General features: G+C 40.3%; 1 protein-coding gene across 1 annotated transcript in view; it reads right to left on the minus strand.

Moving 5' to 3' along the window:
- Positions 1-13,425, minus strand: part of FLVCR1 (FLVCR choline and heme transporter 1) — a 29,323-nt gene extending 15,898 nt beyond the window's left edge. The window contains exons 1-3 of the mRNA XM_069544962.1: positions 12,405-13,425; positions 6,339-6,483; positions 225-365 (exon numbers count right to left, since the gene is read on the minus strand). Of these exons, the coding sequence (XP_069401063.1) occupies positions 225-365; positions 6,339-6,483; positions 12,405-13,145 (1,027 nt within the window). The 5' untranslated portion in view covers positions 13,146-13,425. The remainder of the gene's footprint in view (positions 1-224; positions 366-6,338; positions 6,484-12,404) is intronic.
- Between the last annotated feature and the right edge of the window lie 222 nt (positions 13,426-13,647).

The raw sequence follows: 13,647 nt of genomic DNA on the forward strand, positions 1-13,647 counted from the left end.
TAATAGCTATAACTTGTTTTTGTTGTTTAAAAACATGTTAAAAAGCTCATTCTGAAGTTTTTGCTTTCAGTTCAAAATTTAAGTTTATGACTATGCTATTATTATAGAGTTAATAAACCTATTTCATTATCTCATTAATTAAAACTCAAACCACTAAAGGAAAAGAATCTGCAATGCTCAAAGGTTTACACAGACATCAACAAAAATAAAAGAAAACCACTTACCATAACTGATCAATAAAAGGACAAAAGGAATGTTTTTAAATAGGTTCCTTATTGATTTCACATAGGAGTACTCTCCAGGTGGACTGTCTTGGAGAACTGCTTGAGCTTGGCTTGGTGGGTATTGAGGTTTTTCTTTGAATGCTGGCAACATACATGAAAAGGAAATTCAATATACGTGTCTTCCTTAGTAAGCAGACTAAATTTAGTTTAAGTTTAAAGAGGTAGTAAAAGTCTTTTGTGGTAAGGCTTTTCATTTTCACTAATTTCTAAGTGAAGAATAGTTTGGTATTATCATCTCAACCCTCTGAGACTGACTAAAACTCAGAGATTTGGCCAATTCACATAACTGAACTACAAAACCATCAATAATACTACGTTAAACTTTGCCCAGGGATTATTCCAGTTTTAGTTAAGCAAGATTAATTTTTACTATGTTAAGTATTCTATTTCTAAATTTGGTTCAATTTGTAATTAGAGAGAAGGTTAGATATGAGTAAGCCAATACCTTATTGAACTTTTAGAGGACGGGCTTGAGTTAGTACCTCTTTTCTCCTGAAACCTGATACAAAGTTCATCATTTCTAGAACTGAAAGGGTCCAAGAGGATTCAGAGCAGAGCTAGGTCCTGCTTGCTGACCCACCTTGGCTGCATATGGAAAATCCAGGGGTAGAGCTGAGAGACATAAAAGTATGATACATGGTTTCAGAGATCTTAAGTTCTAGTACTGCTCATTTCTACGGAGTTATATCACACAACCTTCTCAGCCAGACATTTAGAGACTGCCCTTTTGCTGAGCAACGGAGGATCTACCAACTTCCTGCAACAGATGGCAAAGGAGAGATTTCTGTAGGGTTTCGCTAGCTGGGAATCAAGACTAGAAGAGCTGATCTGCTAAGACTGGTACAGCAGAAATTAAAATCTAGTTTGGGTATTGGCTCAAAATTTTAAATTAAAATAGATGGGAAATGCTGTATTTCACTGAATCTAAAATGGTCTGATGTTGGCACTCAATGATGTTGGCAGGCATCAACATAGTTATATAGTTTTCACATAATCATGTCTCAATTTCCACCAATGTTACTTGCCTCTGGTATTTTTTTTACTGATACAAGAATATTGAACTTGAAATCTGCCCTCTTAGCAAACTTTTAAGTGTATAATAAGTATTGTTAACTACAGGCATAATGTTATACAGAAGAGCTCTAGAACTTTTTCATCTTAGATGCCACTGATGGATTGAGAATAAAGGAATATTTTCTAAAATATTAGAACTTCCTCTTTCTCTTTAAATAGTGGCTATTTCTTTCTTCCAACAAAGAAGGCCTGCTTTGCAGTTTGACAGTGGGCTAGATCTGATGGACCTGGCTGTCGATTGTAATCATGTGGAAATTTTTAAAAATACAGATTCTGAGAGTCTACCTAAGGCTCAATGAATCAGGATGTCTAAAACAGAACCTTAGAATCTGTACTAAACACAAAACTCAACACCCAGCCAGGTTTGAAAATTACTGCAAGAGAAAGAAACTGTTTTTAAACTTGTATACAATATTTTAATTCTCTATCTGCTGCTAAAAAATTTAAAAATTACAGTTCTTTGCTCATCAAACCATGGATTAATTATGATACAAAGAAAACATCAAGCTAAAAGACTTCTATTATTATAGGTCTTACAACATAAATATTTACTTTTTAATATCTTTACATTGGAGGACTGGTAGACATAAAGCGTTTAAGTGGTTGCAATCCCTCCTCTTCCTTTCACCCTATGTGCTCCTTGCACTGTTGAGGACGTCTGTTGCCCTTTCCTGAAAGACTCTGCATCCTAGTTAAGACAGGAGATATCTCTTTTTATTAATAGTGGTAAAACAGAACTCACACAGTTTAACATTTCAGAATGTAAAAGCTATGCTTATGATGTAGTCATGGGTGTTCAGTGAGTCTTAAGTCTCTAAGATTTTTTTATTTACTGTGGCAGAATAAGTCTAAATGGCTCAGATTTTAACTCAAATGCAAAATGAAAACAAGTTCTGGTAGTCTATAATTCCATCAGACTTGTTTTCTCAACACAAGGGCTATCTCTTAGTTTCAGGAAGTTAGCTGCTCTCCTAGACAAAATCAAGCCTTTATCTACTAGCAACGCAATATAGTAAAGTCAGGCTTCAGTCTATGAAGAAAAAGAAGAATCAAAAAACCACTGATCTGTCACCCTTTTTACGCTGCATTGCTCTTTTTTCTTTTTCCTTTGAAAAACAGACTTCTACTTTCTCCCCACCAAAAAGTTGTACAAATAAAATAATTAACTAATAAAACTGTTATTCTCCACCCTTGGCAATAGGCATGGAAAGTAGCCACAGGGTTTTTGGGCAACACATTCACACTTCTCCTATGATGAGTGAGTAACAAATCTACTGTATTTAGGACCACCTCTATTTTTTGAAATCAGATTATAATATTATCTTTTGATTTCATTATTTGTTCCTGTGTGATTCAAGCAGACATTACACATATTAACTTATTATAACACAAACACAGGTTTTAATCCTGGCTCTGCCTCAACTTACAATATGACTCTGAAGAAATCAATTCCTGCTTCTCAGCTAAGATAGATTTCTCATCCATAAAATGGAGATAATAACAACAAGCTGGTATGAGGATTACATGATATAAAATATGTAAAATAATTTTGTAATTATTGAGCACTCTCCTTTTGAGGAATATTTATTTTTAAAAATCAGAATTTTCAGGGAACTCGCTGGCAGTCCAGTGGTTAGGACTTGGCAGGTCCACTGCAGGGGGCAATGGTCAGGGAACTAAGATACCACATGCTGGGCAGTGTGGCCATAAATAAATAAATAAATTTTAAAAATAAAATAAAATCAGAGACTTTTCTCAGGACTTGAAATTCTGATAGACTATATAAAATATATATCTATTAGAAGTTTATAATAGCAACCAATATATAAATATCTTGAATATAAGAATAAAAAGTAAAATTAGGCATATATGTTTTATATTTTTTAAAACTTTAATAGTAAATATTTTGACTGCCATTAACTTTTGATTTCTGTCATCTATTCATTTCAGTGAGTCAGGATGATAAGGATTTTAACTGACATACTTAGGTGATACAGTTTACCGATCTGCATAAGAACAACTTTCAAATAGAACAGCATTATCACTTACACAAAAGGAATCTGAATTGAAAATTGGACTAAGTAAAAATTAAAATGATATGTTTGCATAAGTAACATTTTATTAATGGAATTAGACTGCCTAGGCTCAAAATTTTGTCTTTAGCATTTACTAACTGTGACCATGGGTAAGTTAAATTCACTTAAATTCTGTGCCCCAGTTTCCTCATCTATAAAATAGAAATGATAATATAGTGCTGCCCTTATAGGGCTGTGAAGATTAAATGAAATATACCGTGTAGTATGTTTTTAAACATATTTAGGGCATATAAATCAAATGTTAGAGACTATAAGTGTTCTCCCAATAAAAATGGGGTATTAGTATGAAATTCAGTGGAAGGTTGGGATCAATTTTTAGAAATGCTAGATGGATTACACTTGCAAAGGGTAATAGGATTACATGGCATGAATCCTCAAGTTAGTATTTTTGGAAGAATGCTCAATACCAATTTGGTATATATCACATTACTGAAAAGCATCAGCAAAACTAAATTATTTTATAAGATTTGGTTGGTTTCCAAAGTATTTATGGGTAGAATTTAGAAGGAAATAGGATTGCCTCAATAACTGAGGAATTTTAAGAAAGTAGGTTTTTAAACTGTGGTGTTGGAGAAGACTCTTGAGAGTCCCATGGACTGCAAGGAGATCCAACCAATCCATTCTAAAGGAGCTCAGTCCTGGGTGTTCTTTGGAAGGACTGATACTGAAGCTGAAACTCCAGTACTTTGGCCACCTCATGCGAAGAGTTGACTCATTGGAAAAGACTCTGATGCTGGGAGGGACTGCGGGCAGGAGGAGAAGGGGACGACAAAGGATGAGATGGCTGGATGGCATCACGGACTCAATGGACGTTGAGTCTGAGTGAACTCCAGGAGTTGCTGATGGACAGGGAGGCCTGGCGTGCTGTGATTCATGGGTTCGCAAAGAGTCGGACACGACTGAGCGACTGAACTGAACTGAACTGAGGTTTTTAAAGTAATCCAGATTTTCCTCAACAGGAATTATTTACTAATAAGGAAAACAGTTACATTTTAAATTTAAATGTCACAATTTTAAACTACACTTGCATAACACAACTGTATATTATCTTGCTTTTATATACTATGTTTAGTATCATAAGATTACAGGTCACCAAACAAAACTTGACAACGAGCTTTTTTTTCCTATTACATTTCCATTCCATTTTTTTTTCCATTCTTCCTTCCCATTTCCACTTCCACTGTCTATTCATAAGCCATAAGTATATAAATAAGTAATTATATACATGAATAGCTCTCTTTTAATTTCTTAAGTAACACAGGGTGATATGCCAATTGTCACACCTATTATTATTTTTTGTCCCATTCCTTTGACAAATAAAAATCTTGCGTTTGTAGCATCTCATATATATACGTTTAAATACATATGTGTAATATATATGATTTTATATCTAGAGATATCTTATATACAATCTATTACTCTCACTTCTTCCAAAGAGATAAGCAATTGAAGACAATAAAAAAGGAAAACCAGAATTTATGCAAAGATACATAGCAAGCAAAAAGGATTTTATATTTTAATAATTCCTATTGCCAATGGAAGATCCATTTATGCAAAATGTATATAAACTATATTTCATATTTCATCTAGCAAACCAAATATGGATACCAGAAAAGTAGATAGAGGTATTTGTTTTTTAAAAAATATAGATTTCTTTTAAAATTTTGTTAGCCTGCCAAAAGACTACAGGGCATAATTTGTCCTTTTTCGGTCGTCAGCACAGAGCAAATATGCCACTTCCTAACTGGAACATAAAAAACCAACCATAGTAGCCTAGACATGTCAGAATACTTTAAATGCTACCAAGAGAATATTTTGTTCATTATTTTAAGGGAAATTAAATGCGTGGGCTGAGTTTCCTCTCCCTGGGTCCAGCAGTTCATCTCTAAAGGCGATCTCTATTGAAACACAAATTTTCTCTGAAAACTGAGGATTTTTTAATCTGGTGATCATAAAACTTGTATTTTTCATTACTATTATAACCATGGTAAAAATTAATATATAAAATTTAAAACTCCAGCTGTAATGAAATTTAACTATAAATTTTAATGATTAAAAGACAGCCTTTCAACTTTATGGTTCCTTTCTTCTTCAAATCCATTTAAGATATACTGAGTGCCCAAAAGCCATGCTAGCAGCGGTATTACTTTAAGTAAGCCTCACCTACTCTTTTCCCTGAAATCAAAACTGTTTCCCATGAAAAACAAACTTTAAAAAGCAGACCTTCCCAAACCGTCTTCCAAACTGATGATGGCTGCTTGCAGCTGATCCTGACTGACTGCTTCAAGAGACAGGCCCGGACGGGAGGACTCGGGGACGAGTGGTGGCAACAGAGCTCTGCTGGAGTGGCCTAACAAGCAGACAGTTGCCACAGTTTGAAATTCTGCTGAATAGCTGGCTGCTGCCCAGGATCATTCTCTGGCCAACATTGTCAGATCCAGTTAATTGTTAAATTGGGGATCCCTGGAAGGATTTATCATTCAAAGGAAGGTGATGGCCTATTCGCACCATTGCAAAGCATGACAAGAACTTGTTCCTGGAGAGGTTAGTGTCTAAGATGCAGAACGTGTAGATGGATATGCAAAGAGAAGGCAGGTAATATGCGTGAAACCAACAGTTATCAGGAAAGAAAAATTAGTAGGGAGATAAATGAGATGAAATTAGTCTTCCAACCCTGAACAATATTAAGACAGATGTAATGGACCACAGCATATCCCTAGGGTTGCAGCATTCATGATCTAATCAAGAAAGTGAACAGCGAGAATGCAATAGGCAAACGGCACTTGAGTATCATCAATACAAGTTTTCAGGGCCGGTTATTTTTATTTTCCTATGTTTGTCATGCACTTATCTAGTTAAGCTTCAGGGAAAGTAACTCACTTACCAATTACTGTTAAAATAAATAAAAGTGTGGCGACAGCTGATGTTCCATAAAACATGGTGCTGATGTTACGAGCCAGCAGTTGTGTGTTATTCTGTGTGCTGGGCACTAAAACTGGTGGCAGCAAAAAGCCAACTGCAGTTCCAAGCTGTAAAATAAACAGTTCTGTTAATTCTTCCTATTATAAGAGAAAAAAGTAATTAATACAACATTTAAAAAAAAACCTACTATGTATAAGGTGCTTTCGTAAGCTCTAAAGAACCATGTTCTAATGTGTTTTTACCATTCTACTATTGAAGGAAAATCGCTGACAAATGTCTTCCCTAGTCAATAAACATTTACTAAGCTCCAATCACACTCAAATGATGCGGCTATAAAGTTGTGTAAGATACACTCCTTACCTTTTGGCAACCTAAATCAGAAAAGAGAATAAAAATACACGTGCACGCACACACAAAATGCTGAGAAAAGACAACCTACAGAATGGGAAAAATATCTGTAAAGCATATATTTGATAAGGCTCTACTATGCAGAACATATAGAGAACTCTTACAACCCAACAACAAAAAAGACAAACATACCAATTCAAAAATGGGCAAAGGACCTGAACAGACTTTTCTCCAAAGAAGATATACAAGTGCCCAACAAGCACATGAAAAAATGCTCAATATTATTAGTTATTGGGGAAACACAAATCAAACTATACCCACTAGAATGGCTATAATTAAAAAAAAAACACCAGAAAATAACAAACGTTATGATGTGAAGAAACTGGAACTCTTGTACAATGTTAGTAAGACTGTAAACAGCGTAGTTACCAAGGAAAACAATTTGGCTGTTCCTTAAAAAGTTAAACATAGAATTACTATATAACCTAGTAATTCCTCTCTTAGGTATATACCCCCCAAACTGAAAACAGGTGTTGAATATTGCACATGAATATCCAAAGCAGCCCTATTTGCAATAGCCAAAAGGTGGAAACAACCAAACTGTCCATCAGTGAACGAATAAACAAAATGTGGTATATCATTCAATGAAATATTATTTAGAGAATGAAATACCAACAGACGCTGTGGCATGGATGAACTTTGGAAACATGCTAAAAGAAGCCAGACACAAAAGGTCACATACTGCATGCTTTTATTTATATGAAATACCAGACTAGGAAAATCCATAGGGAAAAAGCAGATTAGTCGTTGCCAGGGGCTAGAGAGAGGGGGGAAATGAGGAGTGACTGCTTAGTGGAACTGGGTCTTCTTTGAGGGCAGATGAAAATGTTTGGGAACTAGAGGCGATGGTTGTACAACATTGTGAATGGACTAAATGCCACAGACATATACACTTAAAGTGATTAATTTTATGTGAATTTCACCTCAGTAAAATAAAGTTGGGCTGACTATATAAGCTGGAATCAAGATTGCCGGGAGAAATATCAACAACCTCAGATATGCAGATGACACCACCCTTATGGCAGAAAGTGAAGAAGAACTAAAAAGCCTCTTGATGAAAGTGAAAGAGGAGAGTGAAAAAGTTGGCTTAAAGCTCAACATTCAGAAAATGAAGATCATGGCATCTGGTCCCATCACTTCATGGGAAATAGATGGGGAAACAGTGGAAACAGTGTCAAGACTTTATTTTGGGGGCTCCAAAATCACTGCAGATGGTGACTGCAGCCATGAAATTAAAAGACGCTTACTCCTTGGAAGAAAAGTTATGACCAACCTAGATAGCATATTCAAAAGCAGAGACATTACTTTGCCAACAAAGGTCCATCTAGTCAAGGCTATGGTTTTTCCTGTGGTCATGTATGGATGTGAGAGTTGGACTGTGAAGAAGGCTGAGCGCCGAAGAATTGATGCTTTTGAACTGTGGTGTTGGAGAAGACTCTTGAGAGTCCTTTGGACTGCAAGAAGATCCAACCAGTCTATTCTGAAGGAGATCAGCCCTGGGATTTCTTTGGAAGGAATGATGCTAAAGCTGAAGCTCCAGTACTTTGGCCACCTCATGCGAAGAGTTGACTCATTGGAAAAGACTCTGATGCTGGGAGGGATTGGGGGCAGGAGGAGAAGGGGACGACAGAGGATGAGATGGCTGGATGGCATCACTGACTCAATGGACATGATTCTGAGTGAACTCCGGGAGATGGTGATGGACAGGGAGGCCTGGTGTGCTGCGATTCATGGGGTCGCAAAGAGTCGGACACAACTGAGCGACTGAACTGAACTGAACTGATGATAATCATAACAAGAGAAATAAAACCGAGATATTAAAGGAGCTTCAACAGAGGGAGAGATCTGATTCTTTGGATGTGATAAGGAAGGGCCCAAGATAGGTTTCAAAAAGGAGCCTGAGGCAGAGATAGTAACATTTACCAAATATTTCACTTTCTCCCTATAAGAAGCTGGATAGAGACAATTTAGTGGGTAATTAAGAGTGTCCTAAGTACAGTATTGTGATGAGGAGAGGCTGTCAAGGCTGAGGATTGTGTAATTGATCATCCAAGCAAGAATACTAGTTGGAGTGAAGGGGACTCCACGAGCAGTTGCGCTGGACAACAGGTGTACATCTGAACGATTCTAGGCCGGTTGGAACATATGGTCACCTTAGTTAAGAGAGTACTTTGGAGGAACATCTTATATAGACTTGGGGTTCCAGAAAAATTTCTGAAGGGGCAAAGATCCAGATAAGAAGTTAGAGCTTGCCAATTGAACAAGAAATGTTCCCAGTCAAGGACATCATGTACACAGGAAACAGAGAGCATGGCCTTGTGAGAAACTGATCGAACCCAGGTCTCCTGCACTGCAAGCACATTCTTTGCTGTCTCAGCCACCAGGGAAGCCTGAGAAACTGTACGCAGTGCACAGCTTCCCTCAGAGCAAAGGAAGCGGGTGGATGTGAGAAACAGGGGCTGCAGACAGGTGATGCTGAGCAACTGGCAGAAGGCAGAACAGGAAGTCTCACTTAGTCCTTAAGAGAGTTTGACTTTCTTCCCCTAAGGGCAATGCAAGACAATGAAGGCGGGGTGGGGCGGGGGGGGGGGGGCGAGTGCCCAGGACAGATTTGCACATTAGAAAGACCACACTGGATGCATGTGGAGAATTAGAGGGAAGAAAGCAAGAGCACAGATAGGAAAATCCGTTAGCAAAGCTCTAGGCGAGAGCTGCAGATGGCCAAGGCTAAGCTAAGGCCATAGAAATGGAAAGCAATGAGCTAGAAGACAAGGCAAATTTTGATTGGTGGGGTCATGTGGGAGAGTCAAGTGGAAATATCTGGCTGACCAGTATCTATATGAGTCTGAAGCTCATTAATTTATTGAATAAATTCTTATGGGGAAACTACAATGTGCCAGGCACTATAGTAAATGCTGTACATTCAGACTATGTGCCTACTTAATGAAACTGAGCTTCTAATGGTGGGGACAGGAGATGAGCAATAATTAACAATTACTATGGCCCAGATGGTAAAGAATCTGCCTGCAGTGCGGGAGATCTGGGTTTGATCCCTAGGTCAGGAAGATACTATGGAGAAGGAAATGGCAACTCACTTCAGTATTCTCACCTGGAGAATTCCACGGACAGAGGAGCCTGGCAGGCTACAGTCCATAGAGTCACAAAGAGTTGGACGTGACCGAGCGACTAACACTTTCATAAACATATCAGACACTGATAAGCACTACACAGGATTAAAGAACAATGGTTTAATAATAGATTGACTGGGCAACTTTAAATGGGATCCTCAAGAAATGCCACTGAATGATATTTTAAATGAATTTAAACTGAGAGCAGAGTGATAATAAGGTTGTAACAATGTGATCCTATGAGGAAGAACCGTCCAGGCAGAAAGAATGTTTTTGCAAAGGCCCTTATGCAAAATGCAAGCTTAGTGTTGTTTAAGCAACCAAAAACATATTAGTAAAGTACTGTCAGAGTAAAGAATTTAGATTTTAATTACTATGGAAAATCACTGGAGAATTCAAAGCACAGTTATGACATGATCTGATCTATGTTTTACAAAGTCCCTGGTGGTTCAGTGGTTGATTCCAAGCTTCCAACACAGAGGGTGCAGGTTCCATCCCTGGTCGGGGAACTAGATCCCAAATGTCAGGGCTAAGACTAGCCAAATAAATAAATAAATAAGGTTCTCTTGGGAATTCCCTGATGGCCCAGTGTTATGTCTCCATGCTTTCACTGCTGGGGCAATCTCTGGTTGGGGAACTATGATCCCATGAGCTGTGCAATTTGGCTGAAACATTAAAAATTAAAAAAAAATTTTTTTCTTAAAACAGGTTTCTCTCAGGTTAGAGACTTGGTACTGTAGATGGATAGAAAAAAAACAGGATTCAGGAATCAGACAGACCTGAGTGTGAATGCTGCCACTAATGAGGTACGTGGCTTCTGGAAAATAATTTTATCCCTTCAAGTCTCTGCTTCTGTATACATAAAAGGAGAAGACTAATAGTTCCTAACTTATTAAATTAAATTAAATGATACAGTGTGTGTAATGTACTTAGCATGGTACCAGGCTTTGTGAATGTTCAATAATGTTGAATATTATTATGAATGATCACTCTATAAAACAGGCTTAAGACGCATAGCTGGGGGTCGTGAGCAAGTGCACCGCTACCAGAGACAAGAAAGGATAACACTTAGGGAGAATGTAGGAGGAAGGCCCAGAGCGATGCTAAGTGTCAGAGGGAAATCTATCTATAAGAAAACATTTCTATTTACTATTCATGAAATAGATAATCCATAGGTAAGGAGTTGATATTTCTATCATGCTCAATGAAGTATTAATCTTGAACATGATTTTGTAAATGAAAAATATTTTAAAGAACAGTTCCTATCCAAACATGCAGAAGCAACCAACTAAAATATGTCACAAATTATTTTGAATAGACAACTATATTTCAAACTATCCCTTCTTCTCTACTTTTAAAGGAAATAAATAAAAGCAGTAGGCCCACATGTAGAGTTTCTCTTTACACGGATTTTAAATAGATTTTACTCTGATCTTGAAGCAAGTGTCAGATCAGAAGAGAGTAACATTCTTTGGCTGCATAGCTGCTACTGCTGCTTAGTCACTTCAGTCGTGCCCGACTCCGTGCAACCCTACAGACTGTAGCCTGCCAGGCTCCTCTGTCCATGGGATTCTCCAGGCAAGAGTACTGAAGTGGGTTACAGAGCTACATGAAGTGATATATGAATAGACAGAAGTGACGTTTTTGTTATACTTTTTTAACTTGATTCTTCTCAAGCTGAACACTCAATATAATTTACATAAACTATCACAGAACTCCATATGCAAAATTTAAATTATATTAAAAGGACCATTTTGCAAATAACACACACACACATGTGCGCGCGCACACACACACACACACACACATATATTTTACCTAATAATGGAACTGGAATGCTAATGGAATTTGAAACTATGGTGTTGGTAAAGTCTAGGAAACACCTTAATGGAGACTGGGCAAAATAAGCCACCTTTTTACAATGGATTCCATGATCTGCGATTTGTCTTGCATTTTCTCACCATTAAAAGTTGGTAACTGGACACAGTAATGCTGTGAGGTCCTTATCACTAGAACATTTGGCAATCGTTTATAAACGTCTGCTATGTACCAGGCACTCCACTGACTGCTAATACATAAAATTAAACAGAAGTTGTTCACATTGACCACTCAAACTAAAAACAAACTTCTTTGAATCCAATACCTTCCTTTTGCAAAGAATACACTGGTGACAAAAATAATACCTACCTTAGTCTCATTCACAGCTACACTCACAAGTGTTATGCATTTATGGGCATATACCATTAATTACTTTATAGGTAATTCTCAGAGATGACAAGGTAGTCATTTAAAACTGGGTTTGAAAGTTCTGTTTCCACAAATAAACCAAAACTCCTCTTTCATCCAAGACTGCTTCCTATTTTGTGACTACTCATCTCTCCTTCCTTTATAGGATGCCTCCCAAGGGTTCATCCATATTCCTAGACCCCGCAGCCTAAACCGTTTTATCTGGTCCTTCAGGATTCAATTTTCACCTATCACCCAGTCCTTACCTGATTCCCTAGCACAGCGGTGGCGCAAGCTGTGGACACCTCCTTGGGCCCAAACCACACTGAAGCGATGTGAGAGGGCAAGCCGAGGATGAACACTTGGGCCACGGAGCACAGACACTGGCCCAGCATGGTGACCCAGAAGAGATGCTGCTGCACGCTGCCGCACTTGATCCAGGCGCCCAGGCAGTTGAGGCCGGAGCCCAGCAGGGCGGTGAGCCGCAGGCCTCTGGTATCCAGCAGCCAGGTGGCCGGGAAGATGAGGGGCACGTAGGCCAGCATGTACACCATGGACAGCCAGTCTATGTGCACCGAGGAGACGTTGTAGAAGCCCTCGAAGACGTTGCTGATGATGCTGTACTGGATCCACTGGAAGGCGTTCACCAGAGAGTAGGCGCTGAAAGTCAGCAGCACCACAAAGCGCCTCGGCGAGAGCGCGATCCGGGGCACCAGCGTGCCCTCGCCCCCCGGGGTCTCCTCACCCGGGTCCTTGGGCAGCAGCCGGGCCTGGGTCTCCTCCTCCGGGGCCAGCGGAGTCTTCGGCCCGTCCGGGGTTCCCGAGGCGGTGGCCTTGGGGCTGTCCCGAGAAACCCCGTTCAAGGCCAGACACCCGGCCGTGGGCCCGTTCTGCGTCTCCGCGCTCACCTTTCCGGCCGGCGCCTCCCCCGGCACCGGCAGGTATCCGTTCGCGGGCGGGTGTCCGTTCGCCACCGCGGTCCCCTCCTCATCGTCCGGCCGCGCCATGTCCCCGGGCTACCCGGAGCCGCCGGGCACCCCAGCTCTCCTCCCAGCCCTACACCCCTCCCCCAGCTTGCGCCCCAAGGCCCTCCCGGCGCCACCCCCCCCAAAACCCCTACCCCTCGGCCCGGCGCTCCTGCGACGGTCTCCCCAGCCGGGGGAGCCTGGGTGTGAACCGAGAACCGCAAAGCCGTGCCGCCTCAGTCAGCAGGCGAGGTCCTGGTCCCCACGCGCGGCCCTGGCAGGCGTCCCCCGGGTACCAGGCCGGGTAGGTGAACGCAGCGTCACCGCACGGTGGCCCGCGAGCCAATCAGCGGGCGCCCTCGCCTGCGGGAGCCAATCAGGGCGCGCCCGGAGGGGCGGGGCGAGGCACGTTTTGCCGGGTGGCGGAGGAGGAAGGCCACGGTGGAGGTCGCGCGGCTGGGTGATCGCCCCTTGGAAGGATGCCGTGGGCAGAAGTCCTCAGACTCGGGGATGGGCGGACAGGCGGGCGAGAGGCGACCCTTGG

The sequence above is a fragment of the Ovis canadensis genome, chromosome 12 (assembly GCF_042477335.2).
Source record: "Ovis canadensis isolate MfBH-ARS-UI-01 breed Bighorn chromosome 12, ARS-UI_OviCan_v2, whole genome shotgun sequence".
Taxonomy (NCBI): Eukaryota; Metazoa; Chordata; class Mammalia; order Artiodactyla; family Bovidae; genus Ovis; species Ovis canadensis.